At 42.1% G+C, this 27,858-nt stretch overlaps 1 protein-coding gene across 4 annotated transcripts; it reads right to left on the reverse strand.

Annotated features, from left to right (window-relative positions):
- Positions 1-743: 743 nt before the first annotated feature.
- Positions 744-27,470, reverse strand: NADK2 (NAD kinase 2, mitochondrial). 4 transcript variants are annotated; one of them, XM_077346980.1, is made up of 12 exons: positions 26,918-27,470; positions 15,537-15,625; positions 13,589-13,677; positions 12,465-12,546; positions 11,971-12,054; positions 10,495-10,631; positions 8,086-8,164; positions 6,371-6,514; positions 5,344-5,399; positions 5,205-5,258; positions 4,107-4,230; positions 744-3,089 (listed from the first exon to the last, which is right to left on the reverse strand). In XM_077346980.1, the coding sequence occupies exons 1-12, from the start codon at positions 27,263-27,265 to the stop codon at positions 2,951-2,953; spliced, it is 1,425 nt and encodes a 474-aa protein (XP_077203095.1). In that variant the 5' UTR covers positions 27,266-27,470; the 3' UTR covers positions 744-2,950. The 4 variants fall into 4 exon arrangements, with proteins under 4 accessions (XP_077203095.1, XP_077203096.1, XP_077203098.1 ...); XM_077346981.1 differs by having other exon boundaries at positions 6,371-6,466; positions 26,918-27,466; XM_077346983.1 differs by having other exon boundaries at positions 13,579-13,677; positions 15,531-15,625; positions 26,918-27,059.
- Positions 27,471-27,858: the final 388 nt, after the last annotated feature.

Below are 27,858 nucleotides of genomic sequence, written 5' to 3' on the forward strand. Positions count from 1 at the left end.
ACTAATTTACTTGGAAGGACTTCAGCTTGAGATTTAAAGGGGGGGGGGGGACCTACCTCTATATACAATGACACTGGCACATTAATTCCCAGAAAAGTAAGTTGTTATCCTTTATAATCAGTCACTGGGTGGGGGATAATGCATCTTCTATGCAGCAAACCAGTTGGGAGATCTCACCCATTTTGAGGATAAGTTCTGCATACTGGGTTGGGTGGGTGGATCCTGAGATATGCAGTTCTGTGTAGATTCTGAAGTTACTGTGTATGTGTCACAGTTTAGAACAAATGTTCTTGCTCAAAGAAAGAATAGTACAAGCTTGAGCTATAACCGGCTCCTATCCTCTCTATTATTGTTAATAATGTACCTCCTACCAGTACTTGGAAGTTCTTGTATTACGTTAAAAGATGAAAAAAGGTGCTTTTCTTATTTTAACTATTTGAAATACAAAAATGAATTTTTAGCACTACAGGTCATGTTATTAGATGCAGAATTCGCATTACACAGGCATAAGGGCATACTTACAAAGAATGAAAGAAAAAAAATATTCTACGTTCTAAAAAATGTCTTCTGCTGAGAATTCTGACAAGTCTACCATAAATTCTGTAAATATTTTCAAAACTATTGACTTTTCAAGTACAGTGTACACTTTTAATTAAACCAAACCAATGTCTTTATTTTTAATTCTGGAGTCCAGATTAAAAATTAATGGAAAGAGAAATGCTGAAATTAAGCAACTGAGATCATTTCAGCTACACAGCCGAAATTTATTAAATTTATTTGCACATTTCAAAATTGCTTTGTCAACTTCTTTAGCACAAAATGAATTCAGTAATGGTTTCAACATCTTGAATTAAGTTTCCAAAGATTTGTCCACGACTTTCATACTAACACCGCTCACTTCTCTGTATTCAGTTACCAAACAGACAGCAACAATTAAAAAGTATAAACTATAATATTTGTCGATGGTCCAAGAACACTTCATATGTAAAATAGTGGGTCTGTGCCTTCTGATACCTGTACAAATTTGCATTCACATCTCCCACCAACCAGTCTTTTTTAGGGGGGGAGGGGGGTATCTGTTTCCTTTCAGAAATCATTTTCTTTTTTTAAACTATTCATGGTTTTGGCACAGCCAAAATTGGCTCATCATAAAAGTGATATCACTTACCACAGTACCCATTCAACGTAATGGGCCCCATAGTCTCCCCTGCCCTCTATAGACAGGTGGCATATTAGGACAGTGGGAATAGGAGGCCTGTGATTTTGTGTGTGGTAGGGAAGGGAAACAAGGAGCTTGTGAGACTGCATGTAGAAACATAGCTATAAACTCCCATGGTACCTATATGAAATACAGCTATTAAATATTGAAACTGGTTTAGATTGAAAACCAAAGTCACCAACCAGTACCCCCTTTCACAGCTTTCTTAGTTTACAAAACATGTTTATGCCTCCTGCTCCCAAGCACCTTTATTCAGAAGCAAGATCCACTGACTTCAACATCGCTGACTCAACAGCTCATCCAGCATTTCAACCAAAATGCTGTTTTGGCAGCAGGCAGGGTTTCATTTGGAGCTCTTACAATATAGTTCACAGAGCCAGCTGTCTGTATTTTGATTTTATAGCTTTGCTATTTCTCCACCATGAAGGCAGACTTATCCCCCCCCCCCTTCCCAGCCTTAAAAGCACCACTTGCACAATCATTTCAAAACAGCTTTTAAAATGTTTTAATGTTTTTGGAACGGTCTTCAACTTGACTCACACTGAAGTGAAGGTTCATTATTGTTTCAAATGTAAAAACAATGAATTTGGCAGTGATTTGTTCGGGTGGTGATGAAGAACCGTGCAAGTTCTCTAGTGTTAAATACAATATCAATCACTATTTGCACCCTCCCCCCCCCATAAAAAAACCCCATACACCTAATTTAATAAATAAGAATGGCAAGTCACTGGCTATGGTCAAAGTTTTATGGGTTGTTGCCCATTACTGATATGGCAAGTAGGAATTCTGACTGGTATTTGCTTTACATAAAACATAATTCCAAAATGCATGATGTTGAGGGAGACTAACTATATGCTCATTTGACACAGATGAGTTTTAGGTTGTACGCATCCAACATTACACATGCTCTTTAACAATTTGAAATTTACAAGGAATGGTATTTTCATTACTTAAGAAAATTAAGCTCCAGATTTTAAGTATGCAACTTTTGCCTAAGATTACTATATACCACAGCTTCTGGGAAATGTACAGAGGTTTTTTTTTTAAAATCAATTTAGACTAGTATTAAAAATGGTTTTTAAATTGATTAGAAAGACAAAGTGATCACAAATAAGTTCCTCAAGCTGAAACCAGTTAACCTGAGCAGCACAATGCTCAAACGGGATGAGAAAAGACAGATATTTCCAGTCCCTATTTGCTTCTGTAATTTTCAGTGTGAATTCAAGACGGATGTTTCTATTGAGTACTGTTACAAATATTAAAAAGGTAAAAATTATTGGTGCCAACATTGTCTTAATTAGTTGGGTGAACAAATCCCAACATTAACCTTCAAGTTAATGAGCTTTGACAGCATTTGCTTTTAGAAAACGAATCAAGGTATTGATGAATTTGTCAAAACTGTACAATTATTAATAGTAGTCTGACCCCCCCACCCCCATTAGTTTAAAAAGTGTTGGTCACATTAAGATTTGTTTTGAAAGTCACAACAGAAGACTTGTATCTGAAGCCTGCCAAGCAAGTCTCCTGTTATTAGATGCAATAAATGACAAAACACCAGTTTTACAAGAATTTCTCCTCCAAAGAAATCATGAGCCATTTCAATCTTTGTTTCTTAAGTGGCTGCTTATAGAGAAAACACAATTGCCCCATCTGGGACACGCAGCATTCCAATTTGTTGGCCAGGCATTCCATCTGTGCATTCTGAGGCTTGAACGCTTCTGATGCACTTCTTCAGTCTTGCAGGAGAACAGTACACAATGCATCGTCTGTATCAATCAATATGGATGCTATAGCACCGTCATTAAACTCAAAAGAAGTTCCTCCATCCACAACCATACAGGCATCCCAACAACGAGAGCGGACACACACCCTGCAAATACATTTTTAAAAGGGAAACTTACAGACAGCTTGCCAAGTGAACATTCTCGGACGCAGAAGCACACAAACAAAAAACTCCCGGGATGGCAGATTACTGCCTCTCTCCCAAGGATTCTCAGCAAGAGAATTTCTGTTCTGTGCTCATAGGCAGGAGGACAACAATTCTGATATTAGAATCATAGAGTTGGAAGGGGCCATACAGGCCATCTAGTCCAACCCCCTGCTCAACGCAGGATATTGGCATAGACTGCTCAAGAGGAAGCCACGGCCAACCCTAGTTTGTTCCGGTTGTACTTTGTACTTTTCAATGTATACTGAAGACCTCTTGTAGGTATAAGTTACATGCCTTCAAGTCATTTCTGACTTATGGTGACCTTATTTATTTGATTTTTAGGTCGCCCCTCCTTCCCCAGCAGACCCGGGTTGGCTTACATCAAAGGTTTTATACACAGTTAAAACATAAATGTGAATTAATGACGGTGAAAGTGTCCTATCGTTAACAGCCAAGCAACTTTAAGAGAGTAGCTCTGAAAGACATTCACAAAAGGTCAACATTTTAGACCTGCAATGTGACCCCACCACACACCTTGCGCAATAATGCCAATTAGCCTACATAAAGGTATCCCCGGTGCAAGCACCGAGTCATGTCTGACCCTTGGGGTGACACCCTCTAGTGTTTTCATGGCAGGCTCAATACGTGGTGGTTTGCCAGTGCCTTCCCCAGTCATTGCTGTTTACCCCCCAGCAAGCTGGGTACTCATTTTACCGACCTCGGAAGGATGGAAGGCTGAGTCAACCTTGAGCCGGCTGCTGGGATTGAACTCCCAACCTCATGGGCAAAGCTTTCAGACGGCTGCCTTATCACTCTGCGCCACAAGAGGCTCTTATTAGCCTACATACCAGCAGCCAAACGAATGTCTTTAAGACTAATATGGGAAAAATCTAAAGCCTGCAGAAGATCCCTGTTTTCAAACTAACCCAAGGCCCAACGCCAGCAGCCAGTACTTACTTTGAAGCAAACCCCCGTTGCCGACTACTTGAAAAAACACGATTCGAAATTGGTTCCCGTATGCTGAAAAACATCCTGGGTTCCTCTGGATCATACAACAGTGATTCATTATATTCATTTGTTACTGGAAGTACAAAAGTTAGATGTTCAGTTTCTACAAACCAGCTCACCACAAATTAGTAAACTGGTGTTTGGAGGTTTTGCTTTTGCAAAACAGGTGGTTTACAGATATATCCTGAAAAGATTAGAGTAAAGCAGCTGATATAACTCAAATTACAAGAAGTTTAAAAATTATTTTGCCTGTACCATATTAAAAGTTTTGGGTACACAATATTTTAAAGTGAAATATTAAACTACTATCGGATTAAACTGGCCACTTTAAATCACAGCGGATTAAAACCTCAGAAACTGCTACGCATCCATTTACTTCTTCAGTACAAAAAGCATTTTACAGCATGTGAGACAAGGCGTCAGAGATGCACAAATTGAAAGAGAGTGGAGCTGGTTTTTTACACTACCCAATGAAGCCCCAATGCGGTTTACAAACACTGTTACCTTCCTCTCTCCACAGCAGACACCCTGTGAGGTAGGTGGGGCTGAGAGAACTGCTCTGCAAGAACAGCGCTAAGAGAACTGTGACTATCCCGAGGGGAACCAAGCTGGCTTTGTGTAGATGAATGGGGAATCAAACTCAGTTCTCCAAATTAGAGTCTGTCATTCTTTAATCACTGAAGTGCTAATTTTATAAATTTAGACAGATTGTGGATGGGTGGGTAGGGGGTGTGCTAGTGTTTATCTCTTGTGGCCCTTCCTTGCATACCCAAGGAATTGCTGATCGCCACTGGGGGATGGTAGGTGAATTCCCTCCAGGCCAGGCTGGATTCTGGAGATTTTTGGTGTGTGTGTGGGGGGGATGTCCTTTGCCCATGAAATTGGGGTCACTGTAGATAAGCAGGTAGTTGTGAGTTTCTGCATTGTGCAGGAGGTTGGATAAGATGACCCTGGAGGTCCCTTCCCATTGTATGATTCTACTATACCACACTGGCTCTATTAATATTTCAGACATGCCAATAAGACACTTAAAGTGTACTCACTAACCTTTTTGTATTAGGTCCTTGTTCATTGGAAGGTTTAAACTCTCGTACTTTTTAGCTATTGAACCAAAGGAAGAAGAGTCTCAATTAGATGTCATTATCTTCTGCACTGCTACTTAACAGGTGTGCCGGGGGCAACTCACCAATCTTAAGGATTTCTTCCACAGCCTGATTTGCTACTTTGTTGATATTAAAAGACCTAAAAACAGAATAAAGCAAGTGTGACTAAATACATGAATTCACCAGTTTATAATACCCAAAACTGATATTGGAATTGCTGAAGCTGGGGCCAGAGGCTACCACCAGAGATCTCTTCACTGCCCCTGGATCCATTCAGCTTTGCCCCAGATGTCTTGATTAAAATTTAGTAAATTTTTAAAAAATATTGTGACCCAATAAAAAACAAACCTTAAAGTATATATTTCTTAACCCAGATTTCGTTACAGCCCAACAGAATTTAAACAAACTGGTTTTAACATTTTAATTTTTAAGGGCCCAATTACATATAACTAACCCAATGTACTTTGTAAGTTGGTCGTTAAATCCCTATGAGCTCAGATTTTTGATGGCGTTACTCTCAGAACATCTTGTTTCCTACGATCCAAACATCCCTGGCATGAACTGCATTTATTAGCGACTTCCAAACCAGCAGAAACCACAACTTGCCTTTACACTGAGACCAAGCTACTGCTTGTGCTCCCATTTCGGACAGGATTCAAACTAGCCCTAAACCGTTATTTTCAATCCGGAGTTGAAGGCGACACAAACCCTTGTTTGCTGATAACTTCTGACACAGAAAACTAAACTGGAAGGCATGCAAACACAAGGCTTGTTCATCACAGCTTGCCATTATATCTGGACCATCCAAAAGACAACAATCTAGTACCAATCGGCTAGTCTGATACACCCATGAAGGTCCTTATTTCAATTCACCTGCCCCATATTTGTTCAAGAGAACAGCTGACCCACCACAGTCACAAACTAAATTGTAAATAATTTCCAAGACTGCCACAGGTTGGCATTGACAGGCTGATAAAAAGCCCTGCAGGACATGTAGGTTCTCTGAAAGGGCAGCCTGTACTGCAATAGAGCATTTAATATTTTATATTCTGATGGAGAATCTGAATAAGCTAAATCAGTAACCGACACCACAGCAGCACCCCAACCTACCAGGCTTTGGATCCTGTTCCAGTGCATATGTTGAGACCTGAGCTCTTCTGTTTCTCCCAGGGACCATCATCAACTGATATTTCATAGTAAGAAGCCCTATGAAGGGAGAATTTAAAACTGGGTTTGCAGGACTTATAGTTCACCCTGAATAAGACAGAACACAGCCCCACATCAGGCATGTACAAGTCTAAAAGGGCCAATTTCAAATATGGCTCAACATTTCATGACTGAATTTAGCACAGCGTTTTTCAAAAGGAAAGGTCAGGATTAGTTTTGATTGGTAGTTTGCCACATTTCAAAACACAAATCGTTAGTAATCCAGCAAGCCATTTTGAAAGCCTTTTAGAATTTATTATTAATATATATACTGTGGGTGGTTTGTAGTTAAGACAAGTTAACGTTTCCCTACATGTAAGCACATGTAGGCACAATAACATTTTCTACCTATGTACACACATTCAACTAGAATTAAGAATATATCTGAACTACAAATGAATCTCCCACTCTCACCTGAGACAAGTTAAACTTTCCTTCACTCAGCTGAAAAATACAAATTCATGGTACTGCTACATAAATATCTCCATAGTTTAGACTCTATGGTGCATAAAATCTAGCATTTTTGTCTTCACACCCCTTCACTGTATTAGCAACACACTAGAATTAAAGCAATCCCACTCATCTATACATTCATCTATTCATTCTGCATGCAAAGATCAACTGTAGAAAGAGTCACTGTGCTGAAACTGCCTCCCCTCTTTGCTCTTATAGACAAGCAGAGCAAGTGTTCCCTGTGCCCCGTGTTCTGAACTCTCACTGGCAGCTTTGAGGTGGAGGATTTCATTCATGGACAGTTGCAGCTCACTGCCTGTTCCAGTCTCTGCAAATCCTTTGGGTCCTCTTCCTTTTCAAACTTTTCAGCAGCCCCTGCTTGAGGGGGGTCTTAGTAGTACCTGAACTGCCATGCCCCCTGGAAGTGGGAGGAGTCTTGGCCGGCAAAGGTTTAAATGGCTGGAGCCCCTCCCCTCCCCACCCCCTCCAGGTCAATCAATGGCCACTGCCCCAATAAATTTCTTTCCTCTTCACTTGGAGCTGGAAACAGCAGATACAGGACGGGAGAGCTCTTCCCAGCCGCCATTTTGAATACCCCCATATCATGGTACCATTGAAGGTCGGTTGCATTACCATATGGTACCGTGGTTGGGAAACACTACTGTATACGAAGAATGATGAAAAATATTTCGATAGCTCTTCATCCAGGGTGCGATTGAGCTTATTGTCCACTTCGGTCCTAGTATGCAATGCTGGCACAAAGTGGTATGTACCACGTTCTCCTTTCAGACTCCTAACAGACCACACCAGTAAGAAATGTAAGTTACTTTTACAGCTGCATTCAATGTGTTTTTGGAATCTCTGATTCAGAAATTACACTGGTGAATTCCTAAACAAGGAATGACAACGATGGCACGTGGAGGATCTGAACTTCAGTATCAGCCATGCATAAAATACTTGACATGCAACATGCGAGAGGTAATTCACAGACACAAAAGCAATTTAAAACAAAATTAAAAATAGGATGTATGGTTCCAAAGGAAAAGCAAACAGTACAACTGCCTAGCCACAGGTTCAGAAGCAAAATCATATTCCTAGGCTTCCTTACTGACGTTTGCAAGCTGTGACAAACAATGATGCTCTGGTGTAGATGGCACTTTATGTACCTGGATGAGAGGGACTCTCCAATGAAAACTTCATTTAATGCTCTCACTGGCAACAGATGTGGTGCAGAGATCTGGGATCCTGCGGAATGATCAAATTACATTGCATAAATATAAATGCAGAGGATAAAGGTCTCTAGAGACTGATACAGCAAAACTGTTACAGATTTAATTTTTTTTAACAAGACATAGTTGCACACAGATATGAACACTTCCTCTCCTCCCCACTTCTTAGGGAGTCCCAAATGCCATTCCTGGGGAATACGGGACTCCCAGGAACAGCATGACGACACCTGCAACAACAGTGAGGAATCAGTGAGCATCAGCTCCCTTCTATTCATGAAAACCCCTCTGCTGAATATACCCCATTAGTTATACAGAAGCCTAATGATCCATTTGTGTGTATTTAGCTTCCATTCTAAACAGTATGAAGTTTCCCCATCTCATTTGAGATGGTTCATTAAGAACAGACCTCTGTATTTTAAGATCCATGTTTATATGAACGTTTCTTTTACTTCAAGAGGAGGGCACTAACCATATCCTCCCACCAAGAGCCTCTGGAGACAGAAAGTAGGCTGTTCCTTCGGTCTCCAGTGGAGAGGAGAGTGCCCACCATCCTCAGTTCAGAGACTTCCTTAACTAATGTAAACTAATCACAGAATGTGCTTATCTTGTAGCTCTGTGGGGGAGATCTGAGAACCAGGGTTTCCAAGGCCAAGTTCTACCTTTTTCTGCTTGAGCTTATGATTTTGGGAGTTAACAGAACATAAAGAGATCTCAACAGCCACAGTGGTATGAGAGCATCTGAGAGAATCTCAGAAGTCTGGCATTCTGGGAAGTAACATAGAGGTCCTCTAAAGACCGACCAAATTATGGGTTTTGAAGCTGAGCCAATGAGTAGTTAAACTCCCATTACTCTTGGTCCAGACACCTGCAGCTCAGTCAGTCTCTGCCTGTATGTAGAGGACCCCTGCTCCCAAAAAATTCAGGTTGGTTTTGACCTACAACATCAATCTTGCCAGCTTTTGTTGTAGCTTGAAGGACACACCCCACCAGGTATCCACTGTGATTCATTTTGGTGAGGAAGTAGTATCCAAAGCAATTGTGAGTGTGCCCTTGACTCTAGCACAGTGTCGATGGCAAAACCATGAGGCTTTGATATGGGCTAAAAATAGCAAGTCAGCCAAGCATGCCAACTGGACATGACTGACTGCTTGCTCTGTCCCTTCTCAGGTGGGAAGAAGACCGTGTCTCCGGTGGAATCTATGACAGTACCTAGATGAAAAGTAGACTGCAATCGGGTCAGGTGCTCTTCAGTGAATGGTCAAATTAATACCTTTGGAGGCCTTGGAGAATAATTGAATCAAAAGTTTGTCTCATCATGAACTTTGCTGAACATCCAAGAAGCTGAAACCAGCCTGAAGGGTCTGAGAGAGCAGTAAGAATTCCTCCGAGAAAAAATGCCCTTTGGTGTGCTGAGTGGAGGGAGGGGATTCTTCATCATGACAGAACACTCCTCCTTCTTGGCCAAGTCATGATCAGAGCAGGCTGGATAATATTCTTCATGGGACCCAAAACAGGAGGAGGAAATTTGCTGTGTTTTTCATGGCTGCTTTAATAGGTCAGACTTTATTCTATCTGGTGTCCCACTGGGAATAATGTTGCTGCCATGGGGTTTGGAGGAGGGAGAATCAGTCCTTCCAGAATTCTTCAGGGTCATCTTCCTCAGTCTGCAGTCCCATTGGGCATTAACAAGTTGTTCCATCCAGGCCATGAGTTCCATGGGAACTGAGAAGCATTCTGCATCCCCCACCCCAGACTCAGAAGCACCGAAGGAAATCCCACTTGCTGTTTATTCACCACTTTGGAGTGTTACCTTTCCCAGTGGTATGAGCCTTGGCCTTGGGCATGCTGCTTGCAGTCCTCCCCAGTGGGCGAATCTGGGTTTCCCTTCCAAAATGCAAATGGACACCATTGCTTGTTTAAGAGCCTGCGGGGCTTGAACTTCACTGATGCTGATGGTGGGAAGATGCACGATCTTGGATTGCCCTTTGACCTTGCTGCTGAGGCCTTTGCCACAGATTAGGAGGGCTCAGAGAAATGGAAAGTAAAAGGAGAAGAAAAGAAGTAGCCTCTGTTTTCTTTTTTTTAAGGCAAAGAAGAGTAGAGATCCAGTAAGTAAAGGTGCGTGATGGAAGAAACATGGAGCTCTTTCCTTGCCTTGTTCTCAAGAGGAGGCAGAAAATAGAACTGAGGATATTGGGCACTCCGTATCGTCTGGAAGCGAACAGCCTACTTCCTGACTCTGGGCATTGTGTGTAGGAGGGTACTTTATTGTCTGCATCCTTCTCTCTCCAAGTGAAAATAAGGTGCTTCAAGCTGAGCTGATTTCAAAGTAAAGATTATACTTACTCTGATCCTGAAATCTTCCGTTAACATGGGCCCTGCTATGCTGTTCTTGACTAAACTGCTGTTCATGCAAGTCAACAGGGACAGGATTAATACCTGTCCCTTCAAGGTGCAATCGGATTCGCTGCCGCCACTGCCATCTTAAATAAAAGGCAGACCAAAACAATCGTAAATACATAATGCATTTCCACCAGCAATACAAGGGTCACCTGTACAGATATGTTTCAAGTATTATAAAGTTTATCAACAACGAAAAAATCATTTGGTTATGTCCAAACATACACTTCACACAAGACATTTTCGGCCTTTCCCCAGAAATGCCTTACATCCTTAAAAACTGCTTCTAAATAAAATACAGCAGTGAGGGACGGTGCATACAATAAAAGGAAATTGTGCAAAAAACTGGCTGTGAGGGGCTGTGGCTTAGTGGCAAAGCACATGCTTGGCATGCAGAAGGTCCAAGGTTCAATCCCTGGTATCAGAGAAAAACAAAAGGGAGGAAGGGGGGGAGGTGCAGAAACTAGATTTAATCATATCACAACCTAATTTAGGCTTGCAGAACACTTTGCATTACATTGGCCAGTGTAACTGGTACTCCCACAACCATGTTATTTAGAAGACCTACAAAGGGTTTCTCTTAGTCAAATACAAGACCTAATGTTCCTGTTGAAAGCAGCTATTTTAAGTCATGGTTAAGAATGTCTTCGATTTGACAGAAACACTGATAAATGTTTCAATAGAGTGTTAAGAGTGTTAAGACATAGTTCACTGACTTGATAAATGTTGCACACAATAACTAAGCCCGATTAGCACAAGATTTCATTCTTCTGAACACTTGATTTTACAACAGTGTAAACCTAAGTTGGTACAAAAAATAATAATAAAAGCTGTCAAAACTACATTGATTTTAACATACTAAATCTCTCTTGTACTTTTTCTCTCAAAATAAGACATTTCTTATCCTTTGCATATGGGAAATAAACCTCAAGCCAGTTTCCGAGTCTGTCCAGTACTTGGTCTTGCTGTTTATTTCTCACCAAACAGCTATTCGGTCAAATAAATTTTCAAGGTTGTCCACTTGAAAGCCTTGGATAACTGAACACACGCTTAGATTCAGTCTTTCACAGTTTCATGTACTGTTCTTATGTTCCATGTAAACTGCCCTGAGCCTCCAGAGAGGGCGGTATATAAATATAAAAAATAAATAAAAAATAATAAGAGTATGATGCAAAGTAATTTAAACAAGGTTACACATTTCAAAATGATCCAAAATATAGCAAGAGTGTACAGCATGTTTTAATGTGATGTGGCAGTATTTCTTCATGATTTGTTTCCTTGTATCAATCCATCTTATAATCATCCACAAGTGTGCAGCCATGAATTTCCTTTCATGTTTAACTGTAGGGAAGGGCGGTATAGAAATCTAAATAAATAAATAAAATAAAATAGGGGTTTAGGGGTAATTCAGCTCTTACCTACCTGAACTCACCACGGTAGAGTTTCTGTAGAGCATCTGGAAAAGAGTGTGTATAGCGTACAGGTAAACACAAATGGCCTTCAGATCTAGATTTAAAAAATGAAGTGCAAGTATGAGAATGGTGATCTTTTTACTCTCCTTCAGAGAGAGCTGGTCTCTCTTACCCATTCTAAAACACAAATGTAATCCGGTATTGTCTTACTTATTGACTTTTAGACAGTATTCTTGGGAGACCAAGTTATCGGTCAACTGTTACACAAGGACTGCCAAATTTGTCAAAGCACTTTCATAACAATTCTTATTTGGGAGTTCATGTGGTTAAAGGAAAGACTGAACGCTAATGATATTACACGCAACATAATTTATTAAAATCAACAACTGTACCTTTCCATATAAATAAAGGATACAAAATTTACTCTATCCAAGATAAGGAAATATTTATGGCTTTCAAAATCTATGGTATGTAATGTAAGATATCTGAGAGATTTAGGCTCACCTGTCCGGGTCTGTGTTTACTCCAATGACTGGTTTTAATCGGTCCAGCACCTTACTGGCTGCCAAAAGCATTGTGCCATCACCTAGGTGGAGTACACAGTTGAGATCAGATTGCTTTTATGTAAGAGTATTTAAAAATATGTATTATTCTCAAGTGTCATGTACAAGCAGGTATATGCCTGTATGGTTTTATGTGATCTGTAGAACACTATACCAAAAGACAGACTTTAACATGAAACACAAATTGCCATCAGAAAGCACCTTCTATGAAGATAGATGCAGAAAAAACTTAGTTATTCGCCAGTGCATGCTTCAGAAGAAGAAGAGTTGTTTCTTACACGCCGCTTTTCTCTACCCGAAGGAGGCTCAAAGTGGCTTACAGTCACCTTCCCATTCCTCTCCCCTTCAGAAATATAATGCAATTTTTCTTAACTGGCACATGTCTTTTGAGGGACTTTTTAAAAGCATGTTTTTGCAACTTTCGTTGTAACTTCTGAGCAGTTAGCTAAAAGAATCCTATGAGATTCTCCCACGCAGAAAGCCTACAAAACTGTGAGGAGCAGCAGAACAGATATGCTGACTGTGTTCAAGCCAAGTAACAAAATTATCTGTCATAGTTAAACAAGGAAGTTCAAACCTGGTAAGCAACCGCATAAACTTTTTGAATGAATCAGTAACTTTGAAATCTAATCATAGAGGTACAAAATTGGGTAAGGATCGTTTTATTTATCTTATTTGGTGAAAGATTATGCATAGACCGTTTATGCACTGGAGGTTTCATGCTGGGCTGCAGGCTGGAGTTTTAGTCATGGCACGTTGCCCCACCTCTTCCTGCACCCAGACGGGGGAGCTTTTGGCCTGGTGTGCCTCATCCGCTTCTGAATTGTGCTCCTGCACGGGAGCTAGGGCAGTAAAGTTCCCAGTGCATAAACGGTCATACTGAGAAACACTTTAAAAGTCAAGTTCTAATCAGGTTATAATTCTGCTTAAAACCGTAGAGACTAAATCTCTAGGATTAAAAGGCATCAGAATCACTATCCTGATACCTCAGTTTCCATTTTTTGTGGCCCACCCAACCAAATTTATTGTAACTCAAGACACCATTCCCCACTCACAAGTTAATACCTCCTGCTGCTATAATAGCATCGGCCCACCGAACCGTTTCTTCATTATATTCTCTGCGTTTCACAAGACGTACCTCAATTTTCTCATTCCTAGAAGGTTTACGGAAACAGGAGCTCTAGTTAGTCAAGTTCAAGTGTCAAGGAGTGCAAGCTTTCAGGTTAAAAAAAACTAGGCCATGAATGTAAAACAATAGCTCTAGGAAGGAGAAAGCAGACTTAACCATGACTATCAAATTTAGTGGTGCGAAAGTGAGCTTCATCAGGGTAACTGTAAGTTGCACCAAGGTATAAGTAAACACTTCATAGAAAGTCCCAACTATTTACACTGAACAGGATTTGGCCCAGGAACACCAATCAACACACATCAGGGGATTTTTGGGTTGTTATGAAACACGTCCACTTGGGGTCAACAAGATTTGCAGATGCATACTAGAGTGTGCAGTCTAACATGAGGTTATTTCGCAAAAATGCTGCTATTTAAAATATTTATGCTGTACTTCACTAAAAATATTTAAGAGGTGGTTCACAAGATAAATGGCAACAGATCAAACCAGTAAATAAGACAAAAGCAACTGAAACACTGTATTATAGCAGTATCATAACATTCTAAAATGTCACAGCATAAACCTGCTGAAAGTTATAACACAGACACTGGATTTTACACCGAGGCAATCTTACTAGTTCCCTTCATCACTTCAGGCTCCTTCAGAAAGGCTTTTTGTTCATGCAGGTTCTATGATCCCTGGCACAACCTTCCCTCCTGAACCAGTGGGAAAGTTGGCAGGATGCAACCCAGCAGCAGCCTGTATTTGATACAGCTAAAAGGCTACAAAAGTTCTAAATGGCTTGAGAAAACAAAAATGTCTTTGCCTGGTACATAAAGACTGAAAATTCAACATCTCAGCCAGAGAAAATTCCAGAGCCCGAGTCTCCGCATTGGAAAGTTACCATCCATGATGCTCACTCACCTAGCCTTTGATAAGTGGGGTTATGCCACGTACAGCCTCTGGTGTTGAGGATTTTAACTGTCACATACCTGATCCATGAGGTACCCTAGTACCAAATCATGTACTGCTCTATGGACAATAATAATCAGTGCTTTGACATTCACCACACAGCAAATTGAGAGTTAGAAACAGGTGAGATGTGAACCGTGAAGCCTGTCCCCCTTGGGGATTTTTAAACCACTTTTTACCCCAAGGGGCCCAAAAGCAGCTTACAGAAGAAAAACTGACACACTAAAATGCTTATGCTCAGGCTAAGCCACCACTTTTTGAGCGAGCTGAAGCTTTCACATAATCTTCAGCAGCAGCCCCAAATAGAATATATCGCAGCCTGTGCAACCTACCTCAACCTACCAGGATACAATTAATTGAACTAAAAAGCTGGTGAAGGATTGAAGAGAATGAAAAGGGACTCTTCTCCTTGCCCTTCTTCCAGTGAAGGACATCAGCCAAAGTAATAACACTGTTTCTCCCCAAGCTAGACTGGAATTAGTCTAGATTTATGCTATTCTACTTGATGCAGGTTCAGACAATTCACATACCATTGGCTAGTTGAGTTCTGAGAATACTGGGCACAATTTATAGCCTATATAGCCCCAACCATTTTGCAGAAACATAATATGCTTCTGAATCTCAAATTTTCAGGAAGTCTGTATGGCTGTATGCTGGTAAGTACTAAATGAAGTGAAGGTAGACATATGTAATCCCTTTTACATGTGAAAAACTGCTTTGCTCAGAACCATTGTAATAATATATATATTTGTAGGACAGACTTTGTTGGCTTGTTGGTAGCTGGGTGGGTTGGGGTTCATTTGTTTCTGTTTTCCGCCACTCCCAGACTAGCATGTTCCAAAGTCTGATTACTGAGGTTATTACAGAGATAAACTCTGATTACTGAGAAAATTTCCAAATAATCAAGTCAAAATTCTTGATACATACCCTTACCTTAAACTATCTACAACATGCTCCACGTTTTTAATATGAATATGATGTCGCTCAAGTAGCCCGCTGTAATTAGATCCCTTTAATGCCAGCTGCAAAAGATAAAAACACAATTTAGCAAAGAGCGTAATTGCCACCAGGAACCATTGCAAAAGGATGCAAACTGTCAAGCTATCCTGATGTAACTAGAACAGCCAAATATCTTCAACGTCTATTTAACATTAATACCCTTGGAACTGGTAAAAATTAAGAACATGAATCTCAAACTCTCCCTGTTACATTAAAAGTTTAAGTAAAAAGTTAAAAAAGTAAAATTCTACATGCAAGATCAGTTTGATAAATGAAGATAACCTTCATAAACTGAAATCACTCAACTCAGAAGCCACTACCTGCTTTTTTGACAAATAGCAGGAATTGTAACAACATCTAACTATTTTTGCATCCATGTGCAATTGTTATCCATTTGTTTCCATGACTCTTTCAGCATGCTGAGGCTTACTTTTTAAGTCCTTTCACTGCCTGGGTCTTATAGAGCAGGGGTAGTCAACCTGTAGTCCTCCAGATGTCCATGGGAATTGTAGTCCATGAACATCTGGAGGACCACAGGTTGACTACCCCTGTTATAGAGACTACTTTCCCCTTATAAATTCTATGCCACCTATGTTCAAATGTTTAGGCCCTGCAAGGCTGTGTAATGCCCCCTGCCTGCTGTTGAGGTACAAAACTGCTCTTCTCTCTTGATTGTGGATGGTGCGTTGTTTCAATTTAAGCTTTAAGTACTGTATTCATGAATTAAACTCACTTAAACAATATTCTGTATTGTAATTACTTATGACTCTGGAGTACTTGGATCTCTTTCATGGCATTTTTTTTTTTTAGAAAAATCACCTACCTTAGTAATCATGTACTGAAGAAAATGCTCTGCATTAGTTATTCTATGGAGCGTGGAACTGTTATCGGCTTACAATGGATATTTCTGCATATTCTACATTTCTACAAAGCCTTACACCTCTAAATTTATTGATCTCAAAATAGTTAATAAATTGATCTACTCCAGTAAAAGCTGCAGTTGAAAATTATCTCCGTTTCATTCAAAGAGTATGCATGGAAATGCCACAGTGTGCAATCTCAAAAGGGAAGACATGGCAAACAATTTAAAGAAGAGATTCGTACTTCCCAAACTCAGTTGAAGAACTGGCTGATAACAACAGAATCAAAAACATGGTCAACTATCATGACCACAGTTGTTCCACAATGAGAACTCCTGCAGTCTTACAAAGACAACAGGAAGTAGTAAAGTGTAATTATGGCAGAGAACACTTCTTTATAGGAAACAGGTTGAAGTTTAATTGTCCCTTTCTCCCTACTGCAATAGCTTATAGCAAGTATTATACTGCTTTTATTTCATTGCTTCTCTTTGTAACCCTCCTTTATTATATTGTATTATTGTATGTTTCATACTGGTCTTACATTGTTTTATAGGGACAGGCACAAACTGATTCATGGGCCAAAATTCAGAAAGAACTTGAACCAGTTTGGATCCCCCAAACTGATATTTAGTGAAGGTGCCTTTCCAGAACATTTACCAGACTTTTGCCTGGTTTGGATGTTCAAGTGAATTAAACCTAACAGCTGAGCAGGGTGGGTCCCCTATTAGCTACTAGATTTAAATGACTAAAAGCCACTAAACATGTCTGTTTTGTCCCCACCCCCCTTTTAAGCGAGGGGAGCAAAACAGATTGGTGATTCCCCCCCTTTCTCCCAACCATAGCATGGGTGCAAACTGTTCCGTTCAGGGTATTTTTGTTTGGTTTAGGGGATTCAGTTTAGGGGCTGTCACAAACCCCACCAGAATTGTTGGGGTTCAATTAGCCTCAATTATTTTCAAATTACTTTAGAAATCCATGTTGTATTTAGGGGAAAAATCACAAATTCATGAGCAGACCACGTGATGTCTGCCAAAGAACTATATAGCCAGATGGCACGGCATGAAACTGCACCAGTTAAGCAATTACATTATTTCTACACAGTTTCCACTGCCTTTGTATTATTTTTAGGCCTCAACAATCAACTCCCTGCATCTAACAGAGAGACTTGTCTTGCAGTTTTAAGAACCACTATTTAAGATACTTACGGAGTTCATGAATGTAATGTATACAACAAAGAATATAAAGTAGTCGATCAATTCTTACTGGGTTTGGGGGCCAACAAGGGTTTATTATTCTGCTTCTTGCTTGAAAGAGGCAAAGCACTAAGAAATTATACCTTTGGGCTAGAAAAGAGCCTTTGCAGGGTATGTGTACATAGCAACTACATACCACCAGCCCATGACACAGATGCAGCTTGACACTTGGGACGAGGTGCCCTGTACACCTCTTTGTATTGCCAGAGGCTTTAAAAGGATTTGTTCTTCCTGCAGTAGAGTATACTGGACGCTTAACCTGATTGTTACTGGAATTAAATTTAGTTTCCACTGGCAGCTTGGAAACTATGTGTGTACCACATGGGTATGCACTTTAAGGTGCTTGTAGAAAATTGAGGATTTAGATACCAAGCTCAAAAAAATGATATATTTATATATACAATATATATAAATGTCAAACTGCATCGTTAAACTCACAGAGGAAAGGCTGGAAAAAGCCACTGTATACTTGTTCTAATGGAGGTAAGTGCTTCATTCAAATTCTCTGTAGCTTTCAGAATTCTGGCTGGTCAACCTGTTTACTTGATTGTAATTCTGTGCAGCCTTCAAAGTGCTTACCAATACAGACTGACTAAATTGAGAGAATACTACATCTTCTACAGGTTTTTTGTAAGATTCTAGTGAGTAGTTGTGTTAGTCTGAAGTAGCAGAATACAGTTTTGGTCCACTGGAACCTTTAAGACCATCTAATTTTTATTTTTATTTATCATATTTTTATTTATCATCATAAATAATTATTCAAATAATAAATAAATAATTATTCAAGGGGTAAGCTTACTTGTGCACAGCCCAATTCCATCAGACAAAGTAAGAACACAAGAGTTTACACCTTGAATAAAACTTAGTTGGCCTTAGTTGGCAATTGGACTCAAGGTTTACAGTAAGCTGCATACAAACTAAGCATCCAATGAAAAGTAACAGCTGATGCTTCAAGACTGCCTATTGAATAATTTGTACATAATTGATAGAAAGTTAGATTTCAACCTAACTCTACAGCCGTACAAGCAATACAATGAATTGTAAATAAATGGGACTGACCAACCTGCTGAATACAGGAGACAGGTGACTTGACTACCCCTTGGGAGAGGATCCCAATTAAAACTGAATATGCTGAGATGACAACATCCCTCATGCCCCATCATTTCAAGTGCGTTTTAGAAATAAATGCAAGAAGAGCTGCTGCTTTGTCAATGGCCTTAAGAGCAAAAATGCCATGGACTGTTTTCTTCTAATGCTAGTAGAACAGTATTTCACACATTCATGCAGCAGTTCATGGCCCTGCTTGCTCAAGAAGCAAAAACTTATGAGGTAATTCAAGTGGCAGGTGATATACTCCTAAAGATGCCAGCCAACAATTTGTGGCTTCTTTGCCTGAAAGCGACACTTATGTAGAGTACAGTCAGGAGTGCTGTGGCCACAGAGTGGACCCTTAAAAACCTGATAATCCAGGGCCATGTGCACTACAGCTCTGGTTTCAGAGGATTGCTATGGAAATAATCCATATAAATCTGAACAGATACCCAATCTGTGTCTTTAGCCTCGTCACAAGGTCAAGAGTGCCAAGATAGAAAATATTGCATGGATTGTTATGGCAGGCTTTTAAAAATATCCGCTCAACAAAAATGCACAGCGAATTGAACTTTGTTCAAACAAAAGTGTTTCATCATTTGAAGATGTGTCCAAAAATCTGACCTTTGGATTGTCTTATCAGATCACAGTGTAAATACACACTATCAGAAACCATGTATGCACAAACTCTGTCCTGGAAGAGGCACATTCCAATAAAAAGGAGCTAAAAAGCATGCTTCCTGTTCTGTACACCAACAAAATAATTATCTTGCATTCAACACTGAAGATACCAAAATAAGGAACAAAAGAGCAACTAAGAGCATCATGGTTAGTGTAAAATTTTGCTAGCATGAGTTTATAGATACACTGCAAGATCTACACAAGTACCCCAATCTTCCCAAATTCCCAGCCCCCTTGTGGAATGGCAGCAGCAGTAGGAAGAGAGCAAATTGCTTCTATCTTGCTCTTTTGTCAGTGGAGTTTCTCCCTCACAAGAAGGAAACAATTTCACCCTCTCCCCAGTGCAGCCTCCTGACCCACTCCACACAGACCTCTCAATCCCAGAAAGAATATTTCCCAGGGATGGAAATGGTTGTGGACAATGGGGAAAGCCAACTACAGAATCCAACTCAGATAGTAAGGTTAACTGAAATTTCTAGTCATCTCCACAAGGTAGATCAACCATTGGAGAACTCATCAAAAAGGGTCCTTCTCCTCTGGAAACAGGAGGACATCTGAAGTGGGTTGGGTTTTCTCATCCTTCACTGTCCTCCTGATTCCAGTGGAGAAGGACCCTTTTCGGTGAGTTCCCCAATGATCGGTGGACATCTGAGTTGGGACCTTCTAAAATAGTATCAAGTCCCAGGTCGTCTCTCTTGTCCTCTACCTGTTGCAGAACCCTTCGACCAAAAGTGGCACCTGAAGAACTGTTAGCATCTATCCTGTAGTGCAGGGGTAGTCAACCTGTGGTCCTCCAGATGTTCATGCATTACTATTCCCATTAGCCTCATGGGAATTGTAGTCCATGAACATCTGGAAGACCACAGGTTGACTACCCCTGTTATAGTGCTTTGTAAAGGTAGAAAGGGAAGATCAGGTAGCGGCCTCACATACTTCTAAGGCAGATGACCTATTAGAGAAAGCCACATTTACTGCCACACTTTTCACCAAGTTTGCCGTGATGCCCTGAGGAGGCATCTGGTCCTGAGAACTATATGCATCAATGGTGCAGTTATGCCGGCACCAATTAATAGCTGCCCTAGAAATCTTATTACCTAAGTTGGGAGCTGAGACTGACATACACAAGCTATCTGACCTCCTGATGTTTTCAGTCCTAATGAGGAAAGCATTCAGGGCTCTCCTCACATCTAAGGTATTCCACTCCTTCTCCTTCAGATGACGAGGATTGAAGCAAAAAAATGGAAGAATGATCTGCTGCAATATGTGGATGACTGAAAAAACCTTTGGCTGGAAGGTGGGATCTGTCCGTAAAATGACCTGGTCCTTGTGGAATACACAAAACTCCGACTTAATGGACAAAGCTCCTAGCTCTGAGACTTGTCTGGCCGAGATAACTGCCACTAGGAATAGTGTCTTCATCCTTGACACTATTTGAGTGGAATTGAGGAGATCAGTTTGAATAATTTTGACATCAGTACCCTGAGAACCAAGTTGAGTCTCCAGGTTGGAAATCTGTGCATTGGGGGAGGCGATTTGGCAGATGCTCCCATCAAGAATCTGGAGACATGAAGATGCCTTGCAAGCTTGAAGCTGTGTACTTCCGGCACCACTCTAGCAATGGCTGCCAGCTTTCTGTGGTTGCAACCCCTGAACCAAACCCTCCTGAAGGAAGCCAAGGATGACTTGAACATTAAGCTTGGAGCAATCTATGTTTCAGAGCTAGGTTCAGGCAGACTGACCTGTCCAACCTGTTAGAAATTTGAAGCTGAAAAGGATGTAGAAAGACCTGCAGACCTCGGGAGTGCCACCAGCCCCACTGTGTTGGGTATGAAAGTGTCCATCAGGCTTGCCATTACCAACAAGGATGCATTCTACTTCCGGATATAACCCAGGGCTAGGGTTCTGGTCTTGGCCTTCTTTTCTGGGAGAAAGAACTTCCCCAGTGACGTATCCATGACAACTCCCAGATAAAGGCTCTTCATTGATGAAGCCAGAGGGAGTGAATACACCTTAGGAGCATATTCTACAGTGGGAAAAAATTCCTCTGAGCCAAGGGCCACATGGCTTTTTTTTAAAGGTGCATCCTGAGGTTCAGCCTCCTCAGACCGCTTCAGGTTGACGGCCGCCACCACTCTAACATGGGATGGTAATCCTTGGGTTAAAAAAACCTTACATACTACTATTTCGGTACCTGCAGCTCCTCCACAGGTTCCTCATCCAAGAGAAGCTCACCCTCTTTTTTATACTGTTCTACCTGTTCAGAATCAGAGGAATCATACTCTACATTCAAAGGAGCACCCCTCTTCCTGGCCGCCTTAGTTAGCCAGTGGGGATATAGCTCCGTACTAGGATGCTCAGCATAGTGCTGGCTATCGCTGCAAACAGCCATTCATCCGACTACTCCCTCACAGACAAAGGTCTCAAAGGGAGCCGAGAGGAGAAAAAAGGTAAGAAAAGAGGGAAAGGGCAAATGAGTAAAATAAAAGGAATTTAAAACTGAAAATCAGTAGAGCTCTCACTATGCTGCCATCCCTATCAAAAGGCAAGAGAAAGACTGGTGAGAGATCCGTACTGTGCATGATAGGAAGAGGAAAGAGGGTGAAGTTTTTTCAACAACCTGCCTCCCTGAATGAAGGATGAAAAAACCCAACTCAGATGTCCTCCAATCCAGGGAGAACTCACTTGTATTTAGAACATCCCCCTTTTATAATAAATATATAGTGAGCTGAAATTAACGAAGTTAATTTAAAGGTATCAATGTCACATTAGATCAGTTTGGTAGCAATTAAGCCCCAAACTAATCTTTACAGCATACATAAAGAAACCTGCACTGAGAGCTTAGCAGACCGAGTCTAAGGCTAAAATGGGAAAAGAGGTCAGTGTCAAATTATTAATGGCTTTTTCTATAATAGCCTTCAGAGATTAAGCTGTTGGTGCAGTACTTAATCCCAAGCTTTAAAATGCCAAGAAGCGAGAACAAGCAAGTTGGTATGTAAATCAACGGAAAGCTCTGTCAATACAAAACAAAACAAACCGCTAGATCAGGGATTCCCAACCAGGGGTCTGTGGGCTCTCTGAAGGGGATCTGCGGGAGCTCTGAAATGACGTGCCTGTCTTCTGCTCTTCTTTCCAGCCTACATGAGGCAGAGCTGCCAGAGTAGTAGTAAAAGCAGAGGGAGGGAGCAAAAGGAGGCCTAATGGTCTGGGTACTTCCGCCAAGCCTGAAAAGTTATTTCAGGGGCTCCTCCATGGTCAAAAGGTTGAAAAAGGCTGCCCTAGATAGAACAAGAGAGACTTTGAAAATAACAATTATGTTCTGAAGCACTGGACACAGGCCTTATAAAAACAAATTCTAAGAATGCTACATTGTTCCAAGAAATTACTTTAGTAACTGTTTTGCCTGGAATGAACAGACAGGCATTCATATCAGCCTACAGAATTTACAAGATTGTGAGAAAAGAAAGCCTGAGATTGTGCCAAAGAAACGGCAGAATCAGAGCTAGTGGAATTCTTTGATCTGCAACCATTGCCTTCACAGCCTGGGCTCAACAGAATATAGTTTGGCAAGGCTGTGTCACTTTGGGGTATTGTCAAGACAACTCCCTCTTGTTGCCAAGGGAAAAACAGTAAGAAGTTTAGAATGGAAAATGAGAACTTAATAGCACCTTATTTCCCACATGAAATCTTAGCCCTGCTGCACATTTTTCATGAGGGCATAAAAGTACTGCTCTGCAGCAAGTAGTTTGAATTAGAGCTGGTTTTGAAGCACAGCTGCAGCCAAAAGCAAGTTGAAACAGAAGGGCAATACACACTACCCAACAATGGGGGAGGGGGAGAAACTGTCTATGTAGGTCATATACCTCAAAAGGAATTCTGATAAGTCCAGGAAGAAGATGCTATGACTGTTACCATAAGAATAGCTGCGGCATCCAGGTGCACAAATTCACTCAAAATGAGTTAAGAGACTCAGTACAGAAAGATTGATTCCCAACGTTATACATTACATACAAAGTGAACTGAGTAATCCCATTGACCTTGAAGATTGTTATGTATATGCTTTGAGGGAGGGTGACTGCCGTGTTCTGTACGTTACAGACAATGCAACAAGCATTAACAGACCACTTGTCAAAATGGACACAGACACTGAAGTGCCAAAGACACTTCAGGGAGTTCATACTAAACAAAAGCACAGCACTTAGGGAATTTGCATAATGAGCTACTGGAAGAACTGCAAGCAAGACAGGCGCTTCCACAGTCCCAAAGGGCCTGCAAAACAGAGGTATTTGATTGGGGCCAATGAGAAACGACACACAGAAAAAGGGGCCTCCCCTGCATATCTCCCACCCGGAACTGAGCAGGGAATCAGAGTCCATCCTAACGGCAACAACTGGCAGCTATGGTGTTTAAGAGTGTTTAATGTTAGTGTTTTTTAATGTTCCTGTTACTGAATTGCTGTAAACCGCCCCAAGACAGCTACGCCAAGAGGGGCAGTCATAAATATTGAAGCAATAAATAGATACGATTATTACAGAGATAGGTAGACTAGGGAGTAAATGATGTCTTACATGCATTACCATGAAGTGTTAGATACATAATTCATTTAAATTTAAAATATGTACATATAATGTATATAATTATGTATTTGTATATAATTTTAATTAGCTTTAGCAAATGTATCCTGTTGCCTTGGCAGTAACTATCCATGTAGAGCTAATGCACATTCCTGTTCTCACTCTGCTGTCATTTCCCCAAACGGTTACCCCTCTTCACACTTCTACCATATTCCTCTGATAGTTACCTGGCCCCAGCCTTTATCCCTTTCCAGAGTGAAAGGCCCAGTAGAGAGGATTTTAGTTCTACACATTCAGCCTTCACAACACTGCCCTGCAATAAACACAACAGCTCTGAAAATGGCTGTGCATCTAGCTGGTTTTCCACGGATCAACAAACATCAATCTGATGTGACCAGTGTTTTGACTGGAAAAGTCAATATCCACTCTGATTCATAAATACTTCTGTTGGTGACTGATCTATTTATGCATCACAGGTACACATCTGCCTGTGGCATCTGGTTTGTGCAGTCATTCAAATATGGATCTCCTGGCAGATCTACTGTTATGCTCCCTATGTACTTATTTCAAGGATATCAAAATAAGACCAAGTAGACTGACTAGGTGTGATTGTGTAGAAAACGCATTAATAGATTTCTATAATCTATGGCATATCATACACGTGTGAGATATGTATAATGTATACCACCAAAGGCTGAAAAGATCTGATGTAACAGTGTTTAGTGAGGACACAATGTTTAGTGAGGCCACTTACCAGAAGACTAAATATTTGTCCAGTGACAAATGGAACTGTGCTTTATGTGTGCTGTGGTCACTATCCTTAAGGGTCTGTTACAATGGCTGGGGATGAGCAACCATATACAGGTTCTCCTTCCCTAAATAAAATGGCTATAATGTGAAGTGGTCTTCCACAACTCAATATCAGCCAGGGTATATTGCCTAAAATATCTAGGGAGCAAAGTGCTGATAGCCAACGTATTTTAGGACCAGTGAGTGGGTCATAACAATTACTGAAAGTGGGAAAGTATAGTTGAAATAAGCAACTGTATATAAAGTAAGCCTAACAGGAGAACTTCTAGAAGACATATATTTGAATGGCTACTAAGGGCAAACCAAATGTCACACATACGTGCAGACTGTTCTGACTTTATAAAATTGAAACGCAGCCTTGGACAGTTGAGATCTGGAGCAAGAAAAACAAAACAGGGTGGTACATGACTATTGCTCCACCAACTGTTTTTTTTCAATTTGAATCCTACTCCAAACCTTTGACACCAAAAGGAGACATGGGATACTTGCATATAGAAACTGACCTGGCCCTCACCTCAGAAGGTTGCTAGAAGTTCAGGGAAAGCTGCAGGGCTGCCACTCAAACATGGAAAAGCAGATCATCAACTGAAAAATTACTTCTGATGCTAAAGAAACTGAACCAAGTTTTCATTACAGCCAAGACTACTAAAAATTCATGCTTCTGATAAGCAATATAATCTTTTCCAGAAGGCACAGGGAGGTGCCTTCAGCTAACTCCCTATCTCTCATATGCTTATTAATGACAATATAACCACTATGTCAAGGATCAAGTGAATCAAGTCTTGCTGGGTTCCCTGCTGCCACCCACCCACCATAATTTAGTCTGTCTCGTAGTTCAAATTCAATTTGCATTTATTTGACTACGGATCATCACATAGCTGATTATTTTTTTAATTACCTTAACAAGTGGACAGGCATTGGTGATTTACTCCCTCCACCACAGGTAACACAGCTGCATACATATTCAAGCCAACACAGGCATGATGACAAACCCTAGCAAAACTGTATGCTGTTAACTGCCCCAAGCTGGCTTACCAGGAGGGGCGGTCATATAAATCCAAGGAATAAATAAAATAAATAAAAGCAGGCCCATAGTCATAGTTTGTAGATGTACAAACTCTTGCAGAAGCTATATGGAAGAAACAAAGGACAGAGCAAATAAGTGTAGTCTTGTTCCTCCCACTCCCCTTACAAACACTGATTGCATGTATGTATCACAGGTCTGACAGAAAGTTATGTTCAGGGAATTCACAGGCATGCATTTAACAGACCGTTGCCTATGTTATGTGCACAAGCAAGCAAAAGGTCAGTCCTATTCAGTACATGTTGGACAATGCACTTTCAAATTTGCTTTTGTGGCTGGATTGTCCATGCCCATTACACTCATGGATAATGTTCCACACAGGAAAATACAGCTGCAAACGCACACTAAAAGTGCACTGTCCAAGGTGTGCAAAGCTAAACAGGAAAATCTGCTTCTAAAGCACACCGAGGGTGCTTTATCCATCCTTTGCAGAACAAGAGATCAACGGACCCCCATGCAGCAGACCAAGATGGCCTTGTTGACCATTGTTCGTCCTCCTTGCGCAGTTGACTGCTTGTTTATTATTTTAAATTTGACAACTTCCAAGGGTCAGACACGACCACAGGGGATACCTTTACCTTTACTATAAACCATTCATAAATGTACTGCCTTTGTTTTTATGACTGTGTTGTAAACCGTCCTGAGCCAACGACGCCAGGAGTGGCGAGGTATCAACCAATCCATCAAGCCACTTTCTGCAAAAACACCACCAGCAGCCCAGCAAGAAGCGACCCAAGCCCTCTGGATTCCGTGTTGCAAGCTACCCGCCCAAACCGCCTTCCTGCACCAGCTACCTACCCACAGGGGTAGTCAACCTGTGGTCCTCCAGATGTTCATGGACTACAATTCCCATGAGCCCCTGCCAGCACACGCTGGCAGGGGCTCGTGGGAATTGTAGTCCACGAACATCTGGAGGACCACAGGTTGACTACCCCTGCTCTACCCCACCGGGCCAGGAGCCACTCACCAGCTGCTTGAGGTCCTCCTCGGAGAGGCCGGCGAAGCGGTACCGCTGCTGCTCGAACTCATACCGGGTCGTCTTGGCCACCACCACCACCCGGGAGGGGCGGAACCCGCCGCCGCCGCCGTCTTTCGGCCGGAGCTCCGGGGAAGCCTCCGCGCTGAGGCGGCGGGGCGAGGGGGGCGAGGGCCCGGGGCCCGCGGAGAGCCCGGCGGCGGCGAGGAGGGGCAGCGTCGTCGTCAGGGGGAAGCGCCGCGGCTGCGGAGGCTGCTGGCGCCGCCGCGAGGACTTGAGCAGGGAGCGGAGGGCGGCGCAAGGGGAGCCGCCGCCGAAGAAGCCGGGCAGGCAGGTCATAGCCCCGGGGGCTCCGGCGCGTCCCGCGGGCGCCGCGACTGCCGCTGCTGCCGCCGCCGAGCGACGCCAGACAGCCGACCGACTGCCCGCCCGCCGGCCGGCCCGCCCTCAGGCTGAGCCTCAACGGCAGGGCGCGCGCGCGCTCTCTCTCTCTCTCTCTCTCTGTCTCTGTCTCTCTCGAACGCGGCCACTGCGCATGCGGAGGAACCCGCGCGTGCTGCCGCTTGACAGGCACCCCCACCCACCTCTCCTCCCTCGTGAGTACGCCGTGACCTCTCAGCGGCAAGAGGGGAGGAAACGGGGCGTGGCCGAAGACGAGTCTGCGCCCGGCGTCATCCCGCCGAGGCTTCGCGGGGACGCGCCCGCCGTCGCCCCGCCCCTCCCACTTATTCGCTCAAAGATCCCGCTCGCTCGCTTTCCAGGTTCCGATTGTGCCACTGCGCCTGCGCCCGCTGCTGCCAGGCGTCGCAAGCGGAGCGGCTCCGAACGCTTCTGGGCGCGAGGGGACGCTCTGATGCTGCGCATGCGCGGATGGGTCGCCGTTTGTTAAATGTGAGCGTGGGGGTCGATGCGCTGAGGAGGAGAGGGGTTGT

The sequence above is a fragment of the Paroedura picta genome, chromosome 7 (genome assembly GCF_049243985.1).
Source record: "Paroedura picta isolate Pp20150507F chromosome 7, Ppicta_v3.0, whole genome shotgun sequence".
Taxonomy (NCBI): Eukaryota; Metazoa; Chordata; class Lepidosauria; order Squamata; family Gekkonidae; genus Paroedura; species Paroedura picta.